Here is a 26374-nt window from a genome sequence, read left to right as displayed (position 1 = left end):
AATAATGACAGCAATACTATTTTATCATACACGTTCATCATTATTTTCTTACCTTGTATGAGTCTAAGACAAACTATGTAAGTTTATCCTCAGACTATTTGCATAATGAGATTCTTTTTGTCATAATTTCAGCTTTATGCGTGTTAGAACTGCAGAGCTGAAACTTACCCATTTCTTTACAGTTAGTTAGTGATTTCTTTAGAACGTATATGGTTCCAGGCAAATGCTTCAATAGTAAATGGTGGTGCTTGAGCATCAGGAATTGTTTCAGGAAACTGAATCAAATTGGAATAGTTTTAACTTGTCTTTCTACAAATAAGCCAAAAGAATTTATTTTTGCTGCTCATCAAGGGAGTTAAGTAATATCTTCAGTCTTTGAAAATAGCCTTTTGCAAATATATGTTCTAGTTTTAGTGTTGGTTTATTTGAAGAATGATATTTGCAACTTCTTAATGTCCTGTTAGGTCCTAGACAGGGTTCTTAAATGCCATTGAAGAAATTGACAAGAGTGATCGTTCAGAAACCTGATCGTCTTTACCTTACTGCATCTGCATTGTGTGTTTCAAAAGGAGGTTGTTGCTAAGAGGGTGTTAAAATGCACTGCAGTTCTTCAGGGTCTAAACGATGAAAAAGCCTTATGGCAAATTCTTGTTCTTGTGGTGTTCTTCATATATCTCTTAAACCAACATGATCCCAATTGATACCCTTTATGTTCTGTGATCAACAGGATTTGTCAGAGATGTGGGGTTTTAAGGATCTGGACTAGATATAATTCAGTTTAGCAAGTTGAACTTGATCCTAAATGATTACTATTGTTCAGGGCCTGTAAAAATAGTTTGGAGGCTTAGTCAGAACTACAGTAATAAATGTAGTGAGCAAGCTTTGAAAAAAATATTAAGAACAGGATCCTGTGAAGTTATACGGGCCACCTGTGCAAGACGTAACCCTGTGGAGATTTAAGGCCGCCTTCCCAAAGGGCTTGTACAATACTTGTAAGAAATAGCTTTGTCGAATTTGCAGCTGCCTTGTTAAGCTTGGACCCTGGTCATCTGCTCCCCGGCTTGGCAGGTACAACAAAGGCAGCGTTTCGGCCAGTGTCTAACCGCTGGAGCAGCGGTGCTTGCCAGCACTGGTCCTAGGGGTGCCGTGGACTCTTGCCGTGTCCCCTGCCCCGCGGTGGGCAGCCCTGCCTGGCTCTGAGTTTGCTGCTGTGCGCTGGAGTGCAGAGCACCTCTGCACCTGCTAACCAGCTGCCTTGGGGCCAGCAGGACTGCCTGGAAGGGTGAAGGGGCAGGAGAGTCTGTCAGGAGGGAGGAAAGAAGCCCTTGGCAAAAGATGTATATGACAGTTTTGGGGAAGTGGCTGCCAATGTTGGTGTTTCATCTTTGTTACGGAAGGTATGCGTGCAGGTTGAAGTGGACAGAGCATCTGGAAGCCTGTGAATAACACTGTGCCCTACTGTGGGACATAGATAAGGCTCCTATGTATTTACATATGTAAAATACATATATCTTTTTAAATGTGTAAATATGTGCATGTGCAAACTTGCTCCGCTGTGAGGGAAAAATTGTAACGGCTGAGACCATGACACCTTGTAAAAAGGATGATTCTTTGTCCAGAATCAGGTATCTTAATATAAATGTTTGCTTTCAGATATGCAGAGGAGTGTGCAGGGAAGTTTTCACACTAGCTGTGCATACATGCTTAGCGTAGCAGGCTGTGGGCGATGAAGAGGGGTGGAGCTATCAGAGGGCACTTCCACAAGTCCAAGGCTGGATTCCTGCTCAGGAGAAGCCCTGCTTTCTCCATGAGGTGTAGCAGGAAACTGAAGAGACTGGTTGGTTAAGTACCTAAGCACTGAGGTATGAAAACTCCTTCCTTCCCTGTTCTGCACTCTTCCTTCCCAAAGGAATCAGTGTTGCTTCTCAAAGATGTTGAACTGCTTGTTCGGTGCAACATACCAGAATTTGTTTTGCTGAAGCCCTGCAGAATTGATGTCAGAGTTGTAGCAGGAAAATTATTAAAATAGGTGGCTTATCAGCCTGTTTAATTAGGTGCTTCTGATGATATCTCAAAGGAAAAAGTCCTGCGGTAGTTATTAGCAAGTGTTACTCAGCAAGGAGGGCTTGTAGGGGATCCCTCTCCGTTGTTCTGGGAATACTTCAGCTCAGTCTCTAGCACCGGTTGGAAAGCAGAGAGCTTTAACAAAGCAAGTAAGCTAAACTGGAAAGAATCGTTATGCCTTCATGCAAACGTATTTTGGGTGTTGGATGCAGTTGATTCCCTATCTTCAAAAAATGTAAGGTAGCACCAGATAACCTATGCTCTGTCTCCTAGGACTACTAGACCATGGCTGTTCAAATAGGAAAGAAAATGTGTAAGAGGCATCTGATTCAGGACTCAGATATCCTGAGCAGCACACGTAAAGTAAATGGCAATAATTATTTTCTCATAGCATGATAATCGGGGGACACTCAGTGAATCAGTTTGCCACAAAATTGAAACAAAGTACTTCCTTGCACAGTAGTCAAACTGTAGTGGTCAGTGCCATAGGATATCACCAAGGCCAGAGGTGTTAATGCATTCAGTGAGATTAAAAGAGGATTAGTTTGGTTGTGGTCGTTTATCAGGATGTTCTGGAGGCAGCTTAAATCCTTGAATGGCAGCTGAGGGCATGCTGGGAGAAGGATCATTCTGTTGATGCTCCTGTTGCTGTGTTTGTCTACGCATCTGCTTTTGGCCCCTGTCAGAAAGTTTTGGAACTAGTTCAACCTCTGGCTTTCCTCATGCATTTGTCCTGTAGCATGCGTGAGACTCTAGACTATTAATTCTCCAGTACCTTTTAAAGCTAGGTAGTGAAATAAATTTTGTTGCAATCCACTAATTATTTACAGCAGGGAGTCAGGCTAACTTTGCCCATGTGATACTTCATATATCAGAAGTTACAGCTGTCACAAGTCATTATTTCCATTGAGAATAGCGATTCATCTTGCCATGAGTCTTCAAGAGATCTCACAGTGGGAATGAAATTTTAGCTCATGTCACCATTCTGTAAGAGGAAATACATATGGAGGCAGGACATTATGTTCAGATACATGTGTTTTCAGTTGAACTGGGTTGTCTTTAAGAAGTTTTGTCTCTGAAGTGTTTTGAGTGAATTTAGTATTTATTTGTCCATGGCTAGCCTCAGCGTGGTAGTCGTGGAGGAAGAAGGCTTGCTCTTGTGGAAAAGGTGCACTTCACCTTAGCCTTTCAAGTGTGGCTTGGTCCTAATCAGGAAAACCAGCTTTTAGTGCGGTAGAGTAGTCCCTAGGCGATTTCAGTCTTTTTCTCCATGCTATAACTGCTACTGGTGATGCTATTTCAATCAATGTTTTGACTGACAAATGCATATCTGCTGTATTCCTTTGGTCTGCCTGGTAGAAATTTGCCTTGCTTTTCTCTAGTCGCTTGTCAGAGTGGTCTATTAGAGATGCTGCTTACATTGAAAGGCTTCTTGGGCAAGAACTAACCACACCAGCTCTGCCTTCTGTGTTACTGTAACTACATATGAAATTCTGGAAAGAACAGTCATTTGGAGAAGGCGATTTAGCATCTGTGAATCCAGCTTGTCACAAGTTACTTTGCACTTCGGTTGTGTCCTTGTGTTGATTTTTTTTTTTTTTTTTTTTTTTTTTTTTACTTTTTGCTTTGGTTGTCTTTTTAATGCTCAATATACCAACTCAGTAGGGGAGTTGGAATGGAATTTGGAAAAATCTGAAGTCCAAATGTCACAGTTTTATAAAGAGAATGAATATGCTAATGAACAGCATCTGTATAAACTTGGGGTAACGTTATGCATATTTTCAAGTATTGTATTTCTCGTGAAGAGATGTCTTTTATAAGAATGATACTGTGAAGGCTGACTCAAAGGACAATGTTTTGAGACGACTTTGAAACTGTGTACCATGACAAGATACAAAATTTTGACCTTTCCTTTAAGAACTTCATTTTGGTGCAGTATTTGTCCCAAATTCTAGTCTTCAGGCATCAGGACGTTGACATCCTTAAAATGATTTTCACAACATAAGCCTGGTTGCTGGAGAATCTCTTTTCCTAGTGCAGACTCCTTAGCTTTGTGCAACCACAGAAGCGATGACAGTCAGAGGAGCGCTGTGAGAATGTTTTCAATCGCCTTTATCTTTCGGTGCTTCCTGCAGCATACTATGGCTTAGGCAATGGTTGTGGTAAGAGGCAATTAAATTGATGTAAAGACCAAGTTGATTTGACATGTTTTTTAACCAAGTGTTTATTAGTTGAAATAATCTTGGGCGGTTTTTGGCATAATTTACGTTTGAGTGGGAACTTGACTCATTGTCAGAAGTCTGTGTGTATTTGAGCATGTTAAGCTGACGTTACCAAATGGAACCGTAGGAGGCTTTTGGCTTGTGTTTATGGAGTATAAACCAAAGCTCGTACCTTGCTGCCTCAAGAGCCACAAAAATGTTAATAGAAGTCAGAGATGCAAGAAAAAATGTATTCCATATAGCCTGTCAACTTGCCAGTACTAGTTTTTTCCTTGGGTTACTTTACACTATTCTGTTGCACCTCGTTTTAGGTATCACAAGGGATGAGACTTCCTCTGCATTCCTTTGGAAATTATTTTGCAGTCCTCAGAAGACATTGTGAAGCTTTTCACTCGTTTATATTTCCTGGTCCTTAGATTTCCAGAGCAGAATCTGCACCCAAGCTGTAAGGGGTTGCTTTCCTGTTAGCTTTGGCAAAACGATTCAGGCTTCCTTCTTGCTACTGTCTGCTTTTGTTCAGCTGAGTGAACTGGTGAACATTTGCATACTTCAGACTACAAGTGTTTTAGGATAGGTATTGTGATACTGTCTGCTGTGAATGTTTTAAATCAACTTGCATGTATCTGGTTAAGTAGCTGTAGCTGTTAGTGTCTTGTATTTTCTTTTCTCTCAGACTGGATTTTCTGCACAAAGTTTGGCGTCTCTCAGATCTTCTTAACCAGCTTCCCTTGGTCTCCTCTCCTTGACCCCTTTCTCCTTTAACACTGAGGTACTTGTGCGTAAGCTTTACAATAGGCACATGAAAAGGCCCATTATAGGCACTTAAAGCTACATTAAGGTTAAGTCAATGATTCATCAGTAAGTAAAAGCTAAAATTAATCATTTAAACTGCATGTAAGATTGGACAATTTTTCCCCACTTCATCAAATATAATTTGTCCCTGAAGAACATGTTGCTTCTATCTCAACAGTTAGGTGCCAATGTGTACAGAACACAAAACAAACCAATTTGAGTTGTTGTCTGAGCCTACAGGAACACGGTAGCTTTTCAAACTGTTTCAAAACCAAAATGTTTCTGGTCTGTTATCATTTAATTAGTTCCCTCTTTTTTTTTTTTTTTTTTTTAAATTTATTGTATAGTGTATATATAAAAACCAGTAAATTTATATTTACTCTACTCATTATAGCTATGGAAAAAGAAGGAAATTGAGGGCAACCGAAAACCAAATACAAACAATAGCATACATACTTTAATTTTTGGCTTTGGGAAATATTTTCTTGATTCCTAAGATTTAGTAAGTCTTGTTTGCCCTCTGAAGTGGGGGATGTAAGCTAATAGAAGCTGCAAGGCATTGACTTTATGGGTGGATGTACCCTTACACTAAAACAACAAAGACAGAATTACTGGTAAATGCATACTTCTCAAAAGTTGGTTCCTTTAGGTTTCTGGAGCTGCAAAGTCAGGAAGGTTTGGCCTTTGCACAGTGTTTCTGAAATAATTGTTTCCTAAACGAATTTTTAATACCTGTTAAGAAATTCAGACTAGAAGACGACATCTGACAACTTAGAAATGCTGGCTAGAAGCTGTGGGACTCTTATGCTGTACATTCCCTGTTACCTGTGTGCTCTGCCGGCTTGCCTGTAGGTCTTGCTCCTTCATCATCTCATTTGCAGAAATATATTATCTTCAGCTTAGAACAGAAGGGAGGGGAAAAGTCTATGAAAATGGACAATTTTGCCCATTTAGCTAGAGGTAATATTTTTGCCTAGTTCTTAGTTGAGCTTTGTCAACTCATGTACCTTCTTGTGGCAGAGGTACTGGTTGTGGTCAGATGCCAGAAATACAGTGTTATTCCTTACTTTCTCTTTTGCGTTCCACAAAATTTACCTGATTTTTGACACAAAATTGTTCTACCCATTAAAATATTGACTTAAAATGTATGTAACAATCAATTAATTTGGAAATTCTTTACTGGGAACAGCTGTTTTTCCTTACTCAAGTTCATCTGTCTCTTCCTTGTGCTAAATAATGTATTGTAAAATCTAGCCAAAAATAAACAAAATAAAAACCCAGTCCTGTTAATGCGACACCACATAATGATATCAGCTTAAAAGAAGCATACCCTAGCCATCTTGCTAATTATCTGTGGCTCCTTAGGCCTTTAAATATAGTATTTTAATGTGCTGCATGGATCTGATGTTTTTGTTTATGACTTGTGGGGGGAAAAACCCAACTTGTTTCATATCATGTCTGTTACACTAAGTTCAGCTTTCAGCCCTTTTCCATTAGTTGTCCATAACTACAGAATCATGGGATTTTATAAAGGAGCTACTTGTTCAGTATTGCTGGTTATCTGGCTTTAACTCATCCCAAAAAACAGACTGTCCTTTGCCAGGTGCAAACAGAACTTCCAGGCAACCTGTAGTTCGACACTGAGACCTGGCTAGTTTAAAAAAGGAAAGGGGGCAGGAAGAGATCTTGTACTGACAATGATGATGCCAGGTTGACATTAACAATCTCTTTAGTTTAGAGCAGTGTAGTATTTATTGCAGCACATCTTGGTGCAGCGTTATGAGGCTATAGTTTGATTCTTGAGCCAGGTGAAGTGGTTGGAAATTGCTTACTTTTGTGTTTGTGTTTTGCTTGGTTTTTACTGTAGGCCAAATTGAGCTAATTTCTTGTGTATTGACTTGCTTCTCAGCCTTTAGCTTGAGTTACTGTACACAATAAGGTACACAGCGGCAACTGCTTTTTGAAAAGTTGCCATTTGGAAGGAAGCACAGAGGGTTGCCCCGCAGACCTGCACGCACATGTATAATATATTTCATGTGGATACACCCTACCTCAGGTGGGAACAGAAGCAGCCAAAGGCATACAGAGATTTTTTGCAAGATGGAATCAGTTTTTTGAAAGATTTTTTTATTATTATTTCTTTTTTTTCAAGTTGAGTTTGTAAATGCTTTCTTAAATCTGGTATGCACTCTGAAGTGTTCCAGTGTGATAACAGATGAGCTAAGTTGCAGAAAGCCTGCAAAGCGTGAGCAGTAGGCAGCCTAAGGAGGAACGCTGGTCTTTTAAAATTCTGCCAACCTTGATCTTGTAACTAATGGTTTAAGTCACAAAATCATCACAGTATCCTTGAAACAAGATGTAAAGAAGAGGTTCACTATACAAAAGGGGGAGGATGTGCGTGACACCTGTGAAGACATAGTAAGAAAGGAAGGTAAGAAGCCATGGAAATCGCATCTTATCAGGACATTTGTGCTGCACAATCACAGTCTCTTTGTCTCTCATCAGTCTCATAACTGAGCGTTTTTAAAACATACTCGGCACTCCCAGTTGCTGTTCTCTCACAGCCTCTTCTGGTGCCTGAGTTGGAGAGATTGTGGTGTGGCACAGAGCTGTTCTCCTTGTCCCCTCAACAGCTCTTATACAGCGCGTCAGCATCGAAGAAACTTTGGTTTGGTGATGCGGTTAAGTCTGTGTCATCTCAAAGCTTCTCAAATGTAAATGGTGACCATGCAGTTCAGTGCACTGATACGGAGTAAATTTACACCATGAGTGGACCTTTCTACTCTATTGAAAGAAATTCAACATGTTAACTTTTATACAAGTAAAGCTTGTATGCCAGATATCATCAGTCTGCATCATTATGGATGGCTCTGTCCTCCCACAGCCGTTGTAACATGGGTGCAAGTTTTGGCTCATTTAGTGGAAATATGGGCATGATTGATACAGATCAAATTTTTGTTACTGAAAGATTCATTTGTACACAGAGCTCATGCTAGTGGTTGTGTGAATACAGCTTCATAAATGAATTGGAAAGATTTCTGACAGTCCGCATTAGGAAGGTTTTGTGAGGGTGGTGGGGATGGAAGTTCGTTGTGTCGCATTATAAGTGTGTTCTGTGCAAATTCAGAGTACTCTCTGCTGTTTATACAGGTTCAGTTCAGCTTTATTGGTCCTAGTGAACAACTGGAGAGTTTAATTTGCTGAGTGTCAGCCAAGTGTGTCTCAGTGGGAGAGTGCTGATAAACCTTACTATTTTAAATCTGGCTGTCTGTCTCTGCTGTTTTTAAAGCACAATGTCTCTCTTTCTTCTGCATAAATGATGTAGTCTTGCCTCGCCAGCTCTCTTTGGGCCTGGCTGCTACAAAAGCGGTAACGCTTCTCAATTCCACATCACGTGGTCCGTTCATGATCTTTCTCATTTTTGCTCACCTGAAAAGCTTAGTCTTTTATTTCCCTCAGTTGAGCACTTTGAGACTGCTCAGTGGATGGCACCCTGAAAAGTCGTTATTCTTCCAGTGTTCCTGCAAGACTACAATGTCTGTTGTGGTGAGGCAATTAAGGAGTTAAAGGCTTGTGGAGTTTCAAAGAAATGCCTGACAGCTGCTCTAAAGTATGGGCTACAATCCTAGCTGACCTCATTCTTGTCAGACAACAGCGATAATATCCAAAAACGGGTGCGAGACAGGAAGTGTTTCAGGAAGGTGTGTTTCATGCAAAGACATCAGAAATGCGCTTTCTCCCAGGGCCACTTACCGTAAGATCCATATTAATTTAAATGGAACAGTGAAATTCCAGAATGTGTTTACAGAAACATTATTTCAGTCCAAAAAACCCATTGCTTGTTGTTCTAGTGTGCAAATGGCAAAAGCAGATGAGTTAACCGCTGTACTCATTTAATATAATGACATTGCTGGCTATATGAACCTACTTAAACATCTGGAGGCTTCACATACTTTTTTGGTAGTTTTGTTTACTATTTTTAAGGGGGGCTTTGACCTGAAAAAGTGGTACAGGAGAAATACAAATCTACTTAAAATATGTTTTTCACATTTACTTTACATTCAAAGAGATTTGATATCTAACAAGCTTTTAATTAATTTAATCAACTAGGAGAGTTCCATAGTAAGCAGAAAAAAATCCCAGGTTTTTTCCTTGCTGCATTCTGTGACTTGGAATTTAAAAGAATGGGATAAATGGAGCAATGCCTGCTATGTGTAGGAAGTGTGAGAAAGTCTTCCAAGTTTTTGCCAAGAAAGTAGGAATGGTTTGTTTTTTAAAAGATTTAGCATTTTTCACTAGTCAGTCTACCAAGTTATCTGCAAAAAGTGTCCTATACTTACAGGTTCCTATCATTTTCATCCTATTTAAAAATTCATACATCGGAAATGAGCTTGTATTTTATTTTTATTTTTCAGTAGCACACACTTAAAAACATGCAAATAAAAATAATTCCTACCGGTTCAGAGCTCTTCTGATGATGTTTAGGGATATTTTCCCCAGATTTCCTCTTAGTTGTGTCCAGAATTGTCTCTCCTGTAGTATGAATCTGCAATAAAATTCACAAGTCAATTATGATTTTTTTTTTTTAACAAGCAGAAGTGAATACTGCTTGAGAGATTTCTTTTGACTTCAGAGGACCTTATTTCAGCATTAACTTGATAAATTCTTGTAAAATAATTTATTAAAGCTTAGACTAGATCCAGTAAAGATTCTACCATTCAAGAAGTTGCACGTTAATAATATGCTCTTCTGATTAACTGTTATGAAGTCTTGTAGATGCTTGTAAGCATATTAAATTAAAGCACTGCTATTTAATATCTGATTTTTCATTTAAAGACGTGTTCCCTCTGTACTTTTTTCTGTATTTTCCTATAGTTTCAAAAAACATTCGTTTGCATTGGTAGGGAGTGAGCAAATTCTAGCTGCTAGAACTTACCCAGAGAATTTCATGTTTGGGAATTCACTGGTTTGTGAAGCTAGTTCACCAATTTTGAAGGACCCTTTGAAAAGTGTAGCCCACAGCCAGGCAGCTACAGGAGGGGAAGGAATGCCACGCTATTGATGTTGAATGGTATACTAGCAAGGGTTTGTCTTTTTTACGGAGATGTGACCGAGGAGCTCAGGTGAAGTGCAAGAGGACATGAAGGCAGGCTACTGGGAGGAAGACCTGAGTGAAACTGAACTCGGCCCTGTCACATGCTGAGAAATGAAACAAGTATGATCTGTGTTTTTAGAAGATGATCCAAGGATGTAACAGAAGAGAAAGGGAAGGAAAATGGGATTTTTTGGACACAGGAAGGCATTTTTTGTTATTTGGTGGTAGCAACTAATTTAATATACACACACAGTTGTTTCAAACTGAATTATATTTTATATTTGCCTGCCATTTCTGGAAGTTATTGCCAAGAGTGAAAACCACATAATATATTTCTAGTATTAAACCAACTATTACTGATGGATAATGACAGAGTAGAGGGAGAAGGCACCAGTTAGTCTGGGTTAGCTCATTGTGTTCTGGATAACTCTTTCTTGAACTCTTAGATTTCTAAACTTCTACTAGGCTATGTTTGATTTCCCACTGCTTTTCGGACGTGACGAATTGTCTCCTCTCCCATGTCAGCGTCAGGTAATCTCAAGTACTCCCATGATAGTCTTCCTCATACTTTTTCAGGTAATGTGCCATTTGATCACTTTTCTATTAGGTATTATAATAAGATAACAAATACTATAATGGCCATAATAATACCTCTTAACAAAAGAAGCATTTTGGAGTTTTTAAAACTACAGATGCCCCGTGTTCTCACTTACATTTTATGTATTTTTGATTTTTAACATTACAGGTGCTAGATTTCTGGATCTCTAGTGGCTTTCTGATTTAAGCTCCTAATTTTTGATGGTGAAGCGTGGGATTTAGTCTTTAAAGTCAAAAAGGGCTACCATTTTGAAAAACCTTCTGTAATTACTTACTGAACAGTTACTGATGAAGTCACCGGAGAGAGAGAAAACCAGAATCCCGTTTTACTAATTGTTGGTTAAAACAATTTGACTCTCTTAGGAAAGTTTCTGTGAAGTGCTGTGTAAATATGCACCTTACAAAATCATCTAGCGATGTAAGATATGGCAAAGGGTGTCGATCTATCAATCTGTGTCCTGGAGTTTTCAAGGTGATTTATCACAAAGCATTTAATCAGCTTGTTTTCATGTAACAATGAAGTCAAATGCGTTATTTAAGTTTGTTTTTCTTCAAAGTATACAGAGTTACTTTTGACTAATAACAAGATGTATATAAGGAAATTCTATGCTTCTGCTTCAAAGAAGAGAAAAAAAAATCTTTTCCCGATTTTCAGTATAGCACAATTAGATGCTTTATGGTCCTTTTTTGTTTTCAGTCAGGGCGAGGGATATTAAGACAATACTAGAAGTGAATTGGTGCACTTAAGACCAGTGGCTTGTCCAATATGCTAAATCCCCAAGGAGATGATTGCAGGATCTCAGGGATTTCTTGCTAGTATTGAGCCCTCCAAGCAGGGAAAAAGGGAGGTTTTTACATAGCTTTCACAAATACTTAAGTCATAAGAAGATAATGTAATGCTTCTTGACACGTTGTCATAGTACTTTATTTAAGAACCAAATAGCTCTTTAGTATTTTGAGTCACTCTTTGAGTAATGGTTTGCAGCAAGTTTAATTTTTGACACTCTGTTGCTTTTCTGGCAACTGTAGAGAGGTCTGTTCCATGTCTCACCCCTGTCCAAAATGTGGTGGGTTTCTTTTCTCTTCAGCTCATAATTCCTGCCAGGTCCATGACTGTCCTTTTTTTGATCTCAGTGTATTCTGGTCTTTCTCCTTCATCTTTAGGCATCCAGCTGAAGCACTCTTAATAGGCATTGACCTCCCCGGCAAATATATAGAAGAATTTGGCACCTAATTTGGTAATCTGAAAGAAACCAAACTGTTGTGACTGTCCCCTTCAAAGGCTGTTCCACGGTGCACATGGAACATCAAGGAAGACAATGTCTTGCTGCTTAGAAAGCTCTGTTTGAAAATCTGTGGATTTGTTAGTGAAAAGAGTAGGACTTCTTAATTGATTGGTTTTTTTTTTAATAATCATTGTAACTAAGGAATTGAGATTTTTGTTGAATTCATGTTTTAATCTTTGTATCACTGAGCTATTTAAGGTGGATAATTGAGAGAAGGCCTGGTGGCATAGATGGGTTGAAGGTGTCAATTTTGTGGGTAGTTACACGTGAATGAAGAAATGCTCAAAATCACATCACACTGCTGTCTCTTGCATACTTGGAATGACACCTACATATGCATTAATAAACAAGCTGAAATATTGACGTATATAGGGTGCATGAAAGTCCTGCTTCCGAATAGTGGCAAAGGTAGTGTTTTGAAGGACTGAGGCTTTAAGATGGTTAGACATGCTTTCCCTTGAATGGATGGGATAAAATACCTAAGTCACTCTGGTGTTGTGACTTCTCTTCGCATTGATAGCCTGTTTATATGCTCTTTTAGTAGTAGTTGTACAAACTTCTGTTGCATTATCTTACCGTAGCTTTATGATCACTTTAAGAAAACCATTTGCATTGCACCAGTGGCAGTTTGGTAGGAGTTGTTTGTGCTCTGCTCTGATTCACTGCCCTTCATTAAGAGGGTACAGCTTGATGCTTCTGAGCCTGTTTCTGCTCTGCTAAAAGGGGATAGCAACGCTGCCCTGCTTTGGTAGGGTGCCCTTCTGATCAAGAGGTGAAAGAGCAGATAGAGCCTTCATTTTTAATGGTCCCAAGAGAACTTGAATACAAACTGCACGAAGGCCTGCAATCTTTGAAGGAGATTTAAGGCAATCCTGCTGGAATTTGATTCTGCGGCTGAGTCATTTCAGCCTGTTTTTTGACGAATCAAGCCCCTGTCACACTATTGCCATTGCCTTTTGTTATAGTCATTACAGTCCTCTGGAATCTCTATAGCCATTGTCTGTTTTGTTTTTTTGTTTTTCCTCACTAGAGATAGATTTTTAAGTTGGCAGAAGGTATCAAATTCAATTCCCACCACCAGAAGACTCTGCATTTGCATGGGGCGTATAACAGCTGTGCAAGCTCCACTGCATGCTCCCTTGGGGAAAGTGCAGCTTCCTGGGGGAGGTATTTATACTGTGTGTTCCCATCCCAGGAGCCTCGCTACAGTAGGTGTGCAGCTTAAGTGGGTTGTGGGTGTTCCTCCTCCTTGCCTTTCTACAGCCTGTGCTGGCACAGTGCACATGCATGTTAATTCCAAGTTGTGAGTAAATTTTTGAGACCCTTTTCAGACGTGGACATGGAAGAAAGCGGTGCCACAGAGCAAGGAATAGGGAAAGACTTCTCTGGACCAGATGCTTGCTGTGGGATGTTCAAGACTGTGGAAAGCTCTTTTCACCCTTTCGCGTGCACGTAGGGGCACACACAGTCTCACCCCATGGGAAAGATACATTATGTATTTGAAAGAGTTTCTGGGAGCTTTGGCTTTCTGCTGAGTGTGTGTGGGTCATTTGGAACAGACTGAAGGCCCTCTCGGAGGGGAAAAAGGTCAGTTTAAAATTCTCAGGTGTACTATGTAATGCAAGCCATCAGCAGATTTGGAAGATATCTTTGAAGTCTTTGTCAGGGAGGAAGGCCTTTTTTTCATGAGAAAGTTTTGGATGCAGAGTGGGGAAGAGGAGTATTTGCTAGATATGTCTGAAATGTTTGTTTTGAAAGCCACCATTAGATTAGGTGTAAACTGTGAGCCTGGTTTACACTCCTCAGGGCAGGGAAAGATGGAATCTGTTGTTTATCAGAGTGCAGGTTTCCCCCAGGATGCTCGCATACACTATACATTATGCATTAAGCTGTTGGCATTGTATCTCCAAATCTTTTCTTTGGTTTCAGAAGGTCTTAAGTTAAAAAAGAACAAACCAGACACCCCCACTCCTCCCAAAATAAACCAAAGTTGTGAAACTGTTCTTAACACCTTTGCTGAATGAAGCAGAAACAGATCACTCTTACCAACCTACCATTTTCTGGCAAGCCCTGTTTATCTATGCTGGGACTCTCCTGAGAGATTTTTCACTGTTACCCAAATAGTCTTTAGCTGACCTTCAAAAAACTGATGAGAAAGGGAATAGTTATAAAGCAGATGACTGCCTATTTCAGATTTCAGATTACTAATGGTTTTCTGCATATGACATTGAACAACTATCAGGGACAAAACAATTTTTTGCTTCTCTCAAGTCAATGTTGGCCTTAAAGCAAGAAGCCAGGAAAGGGACCTGCCTATTTACATAAGTTGAAAAAACCTTCAAAACATCTTGATTTAAATTTTAATGGGAGATTTAGGCCTGCTGTCGTGACACAATGGAGAGGCTTTCTAAATTTGTATCAGAAGATAAATGTTGTACTTTCTTTGTTATTTTGCATTCCATTAATATTTTTTATGTATTGTCTTAACATTTTAGCTATAAAATTGGTAATATTTTGTATGCTACTTTTACTATTGAGAAAAGGATGCCATGAATAATCAGTAAGAACAAAACGATTAGCTGTTTTTAACTGAGGTGACACATTTAGGTATTAGTAGCTCATGTGCAGCCATTGTAGTGGGCCAAAGACAAAGAAGAAAAGGAGGAGATAAAACAGTTTTTTCTGACTTTGCTTTTCAATTTCTAGAGCTTTGCCTTATGTTGGAAAGTAGACCTACAACACTGTGGTTTAAAGTCATGAAGCTAAGAAATCAATTTGGCAGTTCACAGGATTGGCGCTAAGATAAAATGAGAGGAAAGTGAGGGAAAAGGGAGTGTTCTATGGGAAGGAAACATTAAGAAAATAGGCAGCTTACTTAGGAAGACTTAGAAGCAGATGAAGTCATGAGAACCTGAACAAAACCCACATTTGCTGTGGATGCTCTTCTGAGAACTGCTACTGTGAAATGGCTCTTGTGGACTTTTTTTAATGCAGTTGCTGCTGCTACCTGCACCCCTTGGATATTTTGGGTGGTCATTTTCTTTGCTTCAAGAAACTTAAGGATAATTTCGTTCTGTTTTTTAAGTAATCTAGGGGGTACTTTATTTGTTTCAGAGTGATCTGCCTTCCTTCAAATGATCATTACTTTTTTGAGATGTTTAAGGTGAAATAGCCATATACAATATTTTAAATGATAGCCACATTAATTTAAGAGACTGCTATCAATCCAGAGTGAGTAATAATTTTAAAAAGAAATTCTGAAACTCTGCATTTTTCTCTTGCCCCAGTATTTCCCCTTGTCCTTCTTAATTTAGTGCAGTAAGGTAGATACCTGGCTGGGACATGACTCTTTCCTAACACTTGGTTACCAAGTACACTTGGTACTCACTGTACAATTGATTCACAACTGTACGCTATAAAAGATGTTTAAAAACATCTAGACTAATGTGGAAATCGCATAACTGTGATGAAAAATTGAAAAGAAAGCATGGGGGTTTTTTTTCCTCTTTGCTTTGTTTAGGTACATGTTCAGGCTGGTTCTTTATCCATGTGCTCTTGCATATCCTTCGTATTTGTACTCTCAGTAACTGGTTCATCAGGAACTTTTAATGAAGTATGCAATCTCACGGTGGGAAGATAACTTTTTCAGGTTTTGTTTTTCTTTTTCCTAGTTTTCTTGTTCTTCTAGGGTGTGGTTTGGACTAAAATGTAATTTAGGTTGCTCTTTCCTTTTTTGACCTGCCAGAGTGTTTGTTCTGTTAGCATTGCTCTGCTCCCTGTAAATCAGACATTCTTCTTGGGCTGCGTCAGATTACTAATGACATGATTAATGCAGGAAGGGTAGAGAAGGATGACGTAGTGGCTCATGCAAAGTTTACCTGAGAATTATCTGTAGCTCTCTACTGTTTAGTGTCTGTGTGAGTCATGGCCTGAAGCCCTGCCATTCCCTGTTCTTCAGCTGGGCAAGATCACACTTACCTCATTCTATGTATGCATTTCTTCCTTTCCTGCCAGATCTGATTAGAAGCACTTTTGTTTTAAACTCTATGTTTATGAAACATTAAATACACTTCTTAGAGATAGCTGACCATAATGCTAAATGAAAAGCACCATTAGATATCTGTGGTCCAGGCAGCTTTAGAAACTTTCTCTGTCCTTATGTGAATTCTGATTTTTATCAGCTAAAGCCTTTTTCACATTCATGGGTTTAGCAATGATAGCCTTACGACATTAGTAAGCTTTGCAACAGGACCATGAGTCAGTTGCTGTATGTCAGTAAAGCCTCCTGTTTCTTCTTGTGTGTTTGCACAGATACAAGCTTACAGAATACAAATGGCGAGTTTGTGATGCTGTCTCCAGCTTTTGAAACTTCCTTGGGCTGCAGGTGCAACTGTTCCCATCATGTTCAGTTCACCTGTTGATTACTTAATGGGGTAGTCAGGAAGTTCATCTTGCTGATCAAGAAAACATGAGCATGTTCACTGGTAACACTTTGAAGTCTTGGTCATTCCCTTATTGTTGGCTGGCTGACTGGACCTCTTTTGTATGTGAAGATCAGTATTTGTTCTGCTATTTGTGTATGTGTGTTCTTTAACTACAGGTTCCTTGTAGAGTGTCTGTATTGATGTTCCCCTAAACTTGCTAGAAAGTGTTCTGTCAAATGCTCTCAGGTCTCTCTTAGGAGACCAGAATGAAGACAATGTAGAATTTGCAAGAAATGCTGATTATTTTTTCAAGATTCCTTTGTTTTCTCTGTAAAACTGTCACGAAGTATTTGGCATCCTTCAGCTTTCCTCAGCTAAAACTGTCATATCCTCTGTGTGTGTGCTGCTCAGTCTGAATTACCTTGTGCAAAAAGTACTTGATGTTTAACAGTAGAAGGTTATGCTGAAAACAAGCTACCGTTTTCCAGCCAGCTCATATCTCGCAACCTGCCAAAGCCTGTATCAGGAACACGATGTGTGGGAAAAAGTTCTGAAATGATAGACAGAAAAATGTCTTGTGGGAAACCTAAAATGCCATGAGACTCATTCTGTTAATAAAGAATGTTTTTACAAGCACAGCATCATCCCCCTTACTTTTTGACATTTTCAAAAATGAAAGCTTGAGAGTGTAACATTTGTGTAGAATGTAAACAACCTTGATACTTATCTAAGTGACATTTCTTGGAAATAACATTCGCTTAAGAGAAAAGAATGGTCGAAGTGAATAATTAGCCAGAAAAAGACCCCAGCTTATTTTTATAAGGTATACCTCTTGACTGCCTCTAATAAGGGCCATACTGATGCTGAGATAAAATTCTGTATGCGCTTTCTGGTTACATTTTACAAACATATCTTAAAGGAAAACAAACTCATCCTATGATTTGCTAGTGTCAAAAGGTGCACCAGATTAGTAAATTCTTAACATAAACATATCATTTAAAAATCTCTAAAAAAAAAAAAAAAGTTCTCTAATGCAACATGCAGCACATTTTGCACACATTGCAGTATATGCTAGTGGAGTTAATGATTATAATTACACAGATGCCTGAATGGGGACGGCAAAAGTTCATGTCCAGCTCAATGTTGCCTGTATTTCATCTTGCTCCTTTTAAAGGAACTGTTTACATAAAAGAGTAACGTAGGTTTTATTCAGTGAGTCAGTGTTTAAGCAAAAATCAAGCATATTGTTTGACACGTGCCTTTATGTAAGCTGTGTATCTAGAATCTGTCTTTCAGCTTGAGCAGTGAAATGGTATTTCTGGCTTTTGTTTTCTTCTGGCTAAATAGCCAGCGCCTTGAGTGTAGAACTGATTTTTTGCCTTTCACCTAAACCCCTCTTCTCCTGCACTTTCAACTAGAAAATGAATCAAACAAAGCTTAAAAATTTCGTTTTCAAAACTGCAAGGCACTAAATGAAGTAGAAATGCAAGAAAGAAACTGTCTTTAAACAACTTCTGTAAAACCCGTACCTTTGTTTCTCCAGGTTTATGAGGCAGGACATTGCCCACTCTCCAGTTCATGTCAAGTTGTAGTTGCCTTTTGCTGCTCAAAGCAGCAAACAGTCCACGGAGAGAGAGAGAGAGAGAGCACTCCGTCCGGCTCCTTGGCTCGGTGAAACGAGTCCCGAGGAAGCGCGGACTGAGGAAGGGCCCAAGAGGCAGGAAACAGATGTTAGCAGCAGTGTCCTGGCTCAGGTGGCCCGATAGCAAGTGTACCAAGCCAAAATAACTAAGTGGGTTAAATGGCCAGAACAACGGTTCATAGTCTTATTTATTGGGCTACTTAAATCTAGGTTTACCTAAGGATTAATGTGACTTTTGCACATGCTTTTCTTTGGTTGGCATTTGTGGTCTGTTGTCAAGCTTCAGACAGCTTGTCTGATAATGCTCCAGGTCACCATTTGTTTCTGTGTGCAGCTAGGTAGCTTTCTCCAAATGCTTTGTATGGTCATCTTGCTACTTCAGTACTTTTTATCTTGTATTTGGGCAAAGATCACCATGCATAGGGGGATGCAAAAGGCCAACGTTAGAGTCCTGCATATTCAGAAAAAGCCCTGTGAAGTCTCCAAAACAGTGAAGATTCAGTATTTTATTTTTGCTGTGTATGCCTTTCTTCCTGTGGCCTTTCCTGGTGTAAAAGATACCTGGGTGTATTAGTCATACCAGGACCACGGGAAGCCTACAGCAAACTTTAAATTGGGTGTTGTCACCTTATCTTCCAGGGAGAGTGCACAGAAATGCTTCTTCAAATCTGCTTTCAGACTTTGCACGTTCTTGGTATCCATTCATCACTTGAGCAATCTCTCGTTACAAGATACCAGAAGGATATGGGGAACCTCAGGGTTTGTTTTTAAAAAAAAAAAAAAAAGAATAGAGCAAGTGGAATTGAAGAAAATTATGAACTTGGGCATAGGCATGATGCTCAAAGGTTGTGCTGTGAAGGCATCACCTGTCAAAGAGAGATGGTTCATGCTGGTGATGCAGTGCAACAGCAGTGCAGAGGTCTGTGCCCGGAGCCTTTCCTTTGGCTCCCTCTGGCTTTTGAGAAGGGCCCAGACACCGTCTCTACCTTGGGATTTCTTGCAATTCTTTTGAGACTCTATCTCTGTGGGGACTTTTGCAGAAACAAAGCCTTTGTTCCTGGTTCGTTGGTGGTCTGCCTGTATCTTAAAACAGCCCCTTGCAGGGTTGTTGCTGACTGTTCGAGCGTTCTGGCTTGCTGCTTAGCTACCTGGGAGCCCTTGGTGAGCTCAAGTAGGTAGACAGCTACAGGGTAATGCAGAGGGTTTCTGAATGCACTGTTGCTCTTCGGTTTAACAGCATGAGAGAAGTGCGTAACTTTAACATCAGCGATCTTCCTTCATTCTTGCTCTAAGTTTCCTCCTGGGAATTGGGGGGGTTGTCTTGTTTTCAGATAGGCCTGACTTTTCCTCATCTCCCATGATTGCTGCTGCTGCCATTTTTCCATTTGAGAACGTTTTTCCAGAGATAATCTTTTAAGCTTCCTGAATGCAACGCTGTGACATTCTTAATTTGTACATGTTATGTTCTGCCATTTGTCGAGGTTTGGGAATTTCCATTTCCCACATCCTTTTAGGAGAGAGAGGAAAAAACCCAGTTTGTGAGGGTGATGAGGCACAGGTGGTCTATCTGTGTTTCAGAGCTCCGTAACAAATATTTTCCACTTCTGACTTTACTAAAATCTCCTTGTAGGTAAGTTATTGGAACTTGCTTACCGTGAATCTGGTTTAGCGTTGTATAAAGGTTTTTCCTCCTAAATGAGTGTAAAAGATAGCAAGAAGTCACAAAACTTAACACTGCTGTAGTGTTAAGAAGCTGGTTCGGAGACCAGGAAAGTTCTTTTTCTTAGTTAAATGCCACTGTGTAAAAATGGAATGAATCTATGTAGAAGTACTGGATCTGATGCTTCTCTCGTTGGCTTGCTCTTCTAGGGAAGAAGGACTTTTTTCTGTCTGTCTGACAGTCATTCCCAGTGATGGGGATGGACCAGCTGAGAAAGAGAGATTTTGATGATAATAAGTTTGAATAAATTTCATTAAAATGGCTTCCCAGGTAGAAGAGAGATCTTAGCGTGAGCTTGTGGACCTATGGAACGTTTTTCAAATCTCCATAGAACACAAATTTATAGGAGGCCCAACTAGGTTGGTTCCACTGTTCATAGAGCTGCTTGCTCTATGCTGTGTTGGTTTTTAAATCAAATTATGGTCGCCTTTGCTAAACTTGTGTTGTGTTGCTAGCTTTACTGTGTATGTTCCAGTTGCCAAAATACTAGAAACCACAAAAGGCACCAGTGTAATAAACAAGAACAAATAAGGACAATCTGAAATGCTATTACTTGCAGATAGTTGACTTAACATCTGAAATAAATTGTTTCTGTTTTTAGTATTTATTTTAGTTACAGCTTTCTTATACCCCTGTGAACTTTTTTCCTCCCATTGGAATATCAGTAAAAACAAGCAGACTACTGCTCACTTGCAAAAGGAAGCAAAAATTAATACTTCCGATTTAAGAATGAGTTTTTATGTTAAAAGTAATGATTTTAAATTGTAAAAATTAGACCTTTTTTCAATCTTCTATGCACGTTTCTCATGAAAGATTTTGAAATCGTCATCTTCTGATGAAAAAAGTTCAAGTTTCTGATGTTTCATCTTTTCCCATTTCTGATTCCCATTTAAGATAATTAAATAATCACCAAGATGCTTACTATAACTGTAGTTATTTATAATTGACAAGGATTGGGCATCAAAAGCTATGATTATAAAAGCAATGTAGCCTGCTAGATATCCTTCAAACTCCTCCTGATTACATGTAAATGCCAGCAGCATGAGATTACATTCAGTTTAAATTCGAGTCCTCTATTTAAAAGATACTGAATTTCTGTGGTCCAGCCTCCTCTTTGAAACCTTGAAGACGACCTATTTGAAGTCTGTGTGTGCATGATCCTTACTACAGAATTGCTGTGATTTTCTTTAGAGACCCATGACTTCTGGCAAACTCTTTTTATATTCCCTTGTTCCGCTGCTTTAAGACAGGTTTCCCTGTGGTAAAAGGGTTTCGTTTATTACTTGTTTGTTTATATTAGTAGTGGTTTCTTTCTTAAGGTTAATTATTGTTTCAAAGAAATTGCAATTTCCTGTTCTGGTGTAGCTTGTTTTCTTTAGATTTGTTCCATGGCTGTCATGATGTCTGTAAAATATTGTTCAGGAATTCTTTATGTTTTGAAAGTGCAGTGCTCCGAGGGATGATTCTTAATCTTACTTACTTTCCCCTCTCTTTTCATTCAATTTTAGGTAAGAATGACTTTTGCAGTGGTTTTCTGCTTTGGAAGAATTTCTCCTTTGGTAAAGTATTAATCTCTTTTTCTATCTTCCTTAAAAAATGGTATTCTTTTTCTCTGTATTTAAGGGAGGAGGGGGAATCCTTGACTAAGGCTAGTGCTGTGCCCCTTTAAATACTCTGATATGGTTGCTGGAAGAGAATTTGAAAATCTCAAGTAGGTGTTTGGGTTTTTTCTGAATAATTTTCTATATGCAGGGTGATAGTACAAATGCACAAGCAAGTTATTAACTGTCACCTGCAGTAGTTTGAAGAAGTTTGAAATAGGTTTTCCTTTAATGAAGCAGAGTGTGCTGCTTCATATTTCCTGTGGAATATCTGCATGCTCAAAGGCCCTGCCCAGGTATATAACGAAGCTTATGTAGTAGTAAGGTCTTTATCTCTCTATACCCAAGAAGAATTTAAAGCTGGATAGCAAAAAGTAGGTATGTTAAACACATACTGTAAATTAAACGATGATCCAACAGAGTAATTAACACAAGTTGCAATACCGGGATTCCAGAGTTGTGTTGTTTTTGTAAAAAACCAAAGTCTGCTAGGTCTTTACTGTGTAACAATGACGTGGGGAGCTGTACTGTACTGTGTTTTCGCCTCCGCAGCCATTACTAACTGTAGATTTGGAAGCTTCTTGTTAAAAGGCTGCACTCCCAAGGAAAAAGATCTTTCATTTAGCAGGACTAGAGACAACTTCTGATTGTAAGAGAATTGGTATATTGTGGAGAGTAATGCAACTATAAATATGACTTCCTGTGTGTTAGACATGTTTGCCAGTTGCTGGAAGCTTGAAAAAGGAGATCTTGTCTGGTTACAATTCACAATCAACCTATGGAAAGGAGTTGAGAACAGCAGTCCGTTTCTTTTATCAAGGACACTCTTGGTTCATAGTATTGCAGTTCTGCTTTTTTGTTCTTTTTCCTATATGTATACAGTTTTAATTAATCAGTGAGAGGCCTGGGCATGAGGTAATGCTGGAAATCAACAATGTGAATCCTGTGATTCTCAATAGAGAATTAATGGAAACAGAGGTATTGCTATCTCCTTGGTCAAAGTAGTATGTCATTTGGACAGTATCTAAAGGCAGGCTTTGGGCTGCTGTGTGCATAATATTCCTTTGGGTTTTGTCTGGTTTTAGAAGACCAAAACTAAACCAAGAAACAGTGTAATTTATACTGGGAAATAATCCTGATCTTTAAAATTCTCTGGCATCTGTATTGTCACAGCTTAGTCAGAAGGACCCTCTGTAGCCATCTAGTCTGATCCTTTGTGTAATGTAAGGCAAAAACCTCCTGCTTATAATTCAAACAGATTTTACGTGGGTTTCAGCCTCTAATAAAGTCAATGCAAGTTGTGTGGATTTTAATTTTCTCAAGCCTTCAATATGCTGCTTCCTTGCCATTCCATCTGAAAGGCAATTAGTGTTGTTCTCAGGTGAACTCTGGAGTTCGAGATGCTTTATTCCAAGAGACAAAGCTCATAGTTGCCCAGAAGTGGGTTCATGGTGTTTGTCCTCATCTTCACCGCTCTCCACACAACTGGTTCCCAGATGCCAGTGAGGAAGAGGTGGGAGGCAGTGTGACGTGGAGGGGAGAGGGTAGAGAGGCAGTGACACTGGTGGCATGAGGAGTAGGGAAAGGGTATGAAAAAGCTGGCATCAGTGAGTCCCTGCTTCAGAGAGGTAAGAAAACATTGACCTAAGATTGAAAGGGTAGGATTCCTCCAGTTGTTCTCTACATATTGGCCTTGACCGTGTTCCTATTTTTAGGGTAACCAGACTTTGAAGAGATTCGAGCCCTTAGGTAGTGGTGGTTCTCAGTCGATGGGAGAAACCTGACAGAGGGAATGGGGGAAGCACATGTGTTCCATGTCCTGTGCATGCCCTCACTCTTGCTCATGGGCTTTCTCTCACTCACTCTTGTCCTTTCCTGGCAATGTCTCTGCTGAGCAAAGCTTTTAATTACCAGTCAAGAGCATTGTATTCATTTCCCTCTATCAGCTACCCTCCTCCATAGGCTCTCCCTGCTTCTGTCCAAACTGCCATGCAGGGTTACATACTCCACAAAGGACTAGAAACCTGGACATTGTGGCATCTGCTCTGGGCCACAACAGAGGTAGAGAGGGAATGTTTCATCAGTGTGTGCATGTACATGTACTGCACACGCTGCACAAGCCTGGGCCACATGGCTGGCCTTGCTACAGTGCAATTTTCTTTTTTTTTTTTTTTTCTTCTTTTTTTTTCTTTTTTTCTGAATAGACAGTAGCTTGGCGGCAGGAAGGAAAGAAGAATCTGCTGTGAAAAAATGCAGATTTCACTTCCTTGAGATCAGTTTTTGCCCTGGTTTTATAGAGTCACTTTATGTCATTCAGTTAAGAAAGTACTTTATGGTTCTACATCTTGAGTACAGGTAGAAACACCACTTTATGTCATCTGAGCTCTGTCCTGTGACTTAAGAGCCATGTTCCTATAAACAAACAATCTCTCTCTTCTGAAGGTTTTCATTATCACAAGGCTTATAATCTGGGGAAAAAAAAATGAAGTATGGAGTCCAGATTATTTATTTTGAAATAGAAATTTAACTACATATATTCTGGGGTGGGGTTTTTTGTTTCACCTGTCTTTGATTTTCGTATCCTTTCCTGAGTTTTCCTCTTTAAAAAAAAAAAAAAAAAAAAAAAGTAAAAAGTAGTTATATATAGATGTAGATTACATCACTTAGTCTGTAGGACTTATATTTTCTACAAGGGTACCAGTTTACTGCCAAAATATGACTCAAAAGATCAATAGCAAACAATCTGTACAAGTTTACACAAGAGAACTGAAGTATTTCATTCCGTAAGCATTGTGCTTTAAAAGCACACATTGCAAAAATAGATACTACTTTGGGAAGGCTGCTTTCTTAATTTTCACTGTTGCTTTCAGAAGTATGTCCAAATAGTTACAGGGTTTTTTTTTCCTGAGAAATCTGTTGCTGCACACTGAGAATGTAAGGGAGTTGGAATGGCTGTGGCTCCAAATGCTTGCACTTAACAGAGGTCTGTCATAATATTTCTGTCCGCAAAGACAGTCTTAAATAAAAATAATAATAAAAAAAAAAACTTAATTTACCCATCTGATGCATTTTTATTATAACAAAGAATTCAAATGGAGGTCTGGAAGGTGCATTTCTGTTTTAAGGATATGCTGATCATGGTGGCTCTGGTTGAAGGAGGTGCATTTGCCATGTCTTTATGAACATTGTTATGCAGTGCATATAATATTTAATATGCTTTGATTCCTTTAAATCTCTCTGGATTATTTTATCTAAAATCTGTGTATTAAGAAGTGAATGATACTTTCTCCATGTCTGTTCTTGGTTAATGTTCTATAGAAGAAAATTAATTGGACAACATGATACTGCACTAATAGACATAACTCATTTTTGTGTAGCCCTTTTTTGTTGACAGTGTCAAACATTTTGCTCCTCAGTCATTGTCTTTACAGTTTTTCTAATTCTCTGTATGTTGGTCCATTTAGCAAGTCAAACGTCAGAAGGGAAAAGGAAGGAGAGCTGCCCATTCTCCCCTCTTTTTTAATCTGAGATTAAAAAAATACACACAAATCTCTCAAACTCTAGGAGGAAAAATGTGCAGTTTAGGAATCAATCCTGTCCCTTTTGTTCAGCTCATGCTTTTTATTAAGTTCTTTGGCTCTTGATTTAACATTATCTACCCAGTAACTGATAGTCAAAGTCTCTACAGCATTTCCAACAATTCAGAGGCATCCTGACCATCTACAGATAGTAATGTTTGATAGCACTGGGTTTTGTAGGCTGTAAATGTTTGAGCATGTCATAGCTTTTAGATTTGAGAAAAAGCACACATTTTAGAAAAACAACTGAAAAGAGAAAAGTAGAAACTGGAAATTTAAGAATTGGGTTAGTAGGAAAGAAGGGCAACTCAGGTAGTCAGAGCTTTCAGCTCTGGGTTTATTGCTGAGTGTTCCTTAAATTTGGCGCTCGTCTGTTGAGATTGTGAGAACAACCTTCATTATTCTCAGCAGTTTACCCACCACAAAGTTTTGTTCTCCTTCTACAGAGGGCTTGTCAAAGTGCTATGACAACTAGGCTGGTTTTAGGCAAACAGACCCTGGCTCTAAAGAGACAATAAGTCTGCAAGTCAAACGTGGAGGGCAGCCATTGGCACTAGAAGACGTAAGAAACCACAGATTGTTTTCTCGTTGGATGAAGAGCTTAAAGCAACGTAAAGTTAATTGAAGAATTCCTTGAAAGTGAAGTCAGCCTAAAATAAAAGCTTAGGGGTCTGTAATTTACTAAATGTGAAAGCTTTGTAAGCAGTAGTGAACCTAAAAGTTTGAAAAGAACATATTTTAGTAAATATATCTGGCTTGTGTTACGGACTGTCCTGTTTTAATTATTTGTCCAAATAATGTAGATTTGCAGTAGGATCTCTAATTAGGCACGGTTTGATTTATTGAGCTGGCCCCATATAAACCATGATGTCATGCTGTACTGCTCAAAATTACAGCTCTGCTCTTGCAGTTTAAAGACGATTATTTTTAACTTTGGAATGTTTCAGTTTTGTGCATCTTGGCTTTTGGCTTTGTGAACTTAAGATGTTCTCTGCTCCCCTCCTCCTCCCTCCCCCAGATCAAAGCAATTTGCTGTAATGTAACCAGAACAAAACCCATTGAAGTGGACTTCTGAACACTCTTGGCTTTAAATGTTGTTGGTAAATAAGAAGAAAGGCAAGAATATTCATGCTTGATGTCAGGAGGGTTGAGAAATAGGTACAGTAGGTATTGAACTATGTTTTGCCAGGTGTCCAGATGCTGATGCCGTTCCAGAGCAGGAATGCTTCACTTATGTCTCTAAAAGGTCTTAGTTTTCTTTTGATGCTGTAATTGAAATAAAGGGGGGAAAGAAAGGGGGGAAGGGAGCGGGGGGGAGAGGCAGGACCTGCACTGCCCGTTACTGCAGATAAT

The 26374-nt window shown here is 39.2% G+C and overlaps 2 protein-coding genes across 9 annotated transcripts in view; one reads left to right on the top strand and one right to left on the bottom strand.

The window, feature by feature from the left end:
• Positions 1 to 26374, top strand: part of CMSS1 (cms1 ribosomal small subunit homolog) — a 244933-nt gene that overhangs the window by 102999 nt on the left and 115560 nt on the right. For 4 of the 7 annotated variants that reach the window (XM_030020077.1, XM_041124879.1, XM_030020080.1 and 1 more), the window contains exon 2: positions 21351 to 21401. The exons of 2 other annotated variants lie outside the window; for them this stretch is intronic. In XM_030020077.1, the coding sequence (XP_029875937.1) occupies positions 21351 to 21401 (51 nt within the window). Of the gene's footprint in view, positions 1 to 10259; positions 10294 to 21350; positions 21402 to 26374 lie in introns of those variants that run through there. One more of the 7 variants, XM_041124881.1, reaches the window with a different exon arrangement.
• Positions 1 to 26374, bottom strand: part of LOC115343724 (filamin A-interacting protein 1-like) — a 140385-nt gene that overhangs the window by 30477 nt on the left and 83534 nt on the right. Inside the window, exon 3 of one of the 2 annotated variants that reach the window (XM_041124883.1) lies at positions 9535 to 9624. The exons of the other annotated variant lie outside the window; for it this stretch is intronic. The gene's annotated coding sequence lies outside the window, so the exon portion shown is untranslated. The remainder of the gene's footprint in view (positions 1 to 9534; positions 9625 to 26374) is intronic. 2 annotated transcript variants of the gene reach the window in all.

Source organism: Aquila chrysaetos, chromosome 7 (genome assembly GCF_900496995.4).
Source record: "Aquila chrysaetos chrysaetos chromosome 7, bAquChr1.4, whole genome shotgun sequence".
NCBI classification, from domain to species: Eukaryota; Metazoa; Chordata; class Aves; order Accipitriformes; family Accipitridae; genus Aquila; species Aquila chrysaetos.
This window is presented reverse-complemented; position numbering and strand designations above follow the sequence as displayed.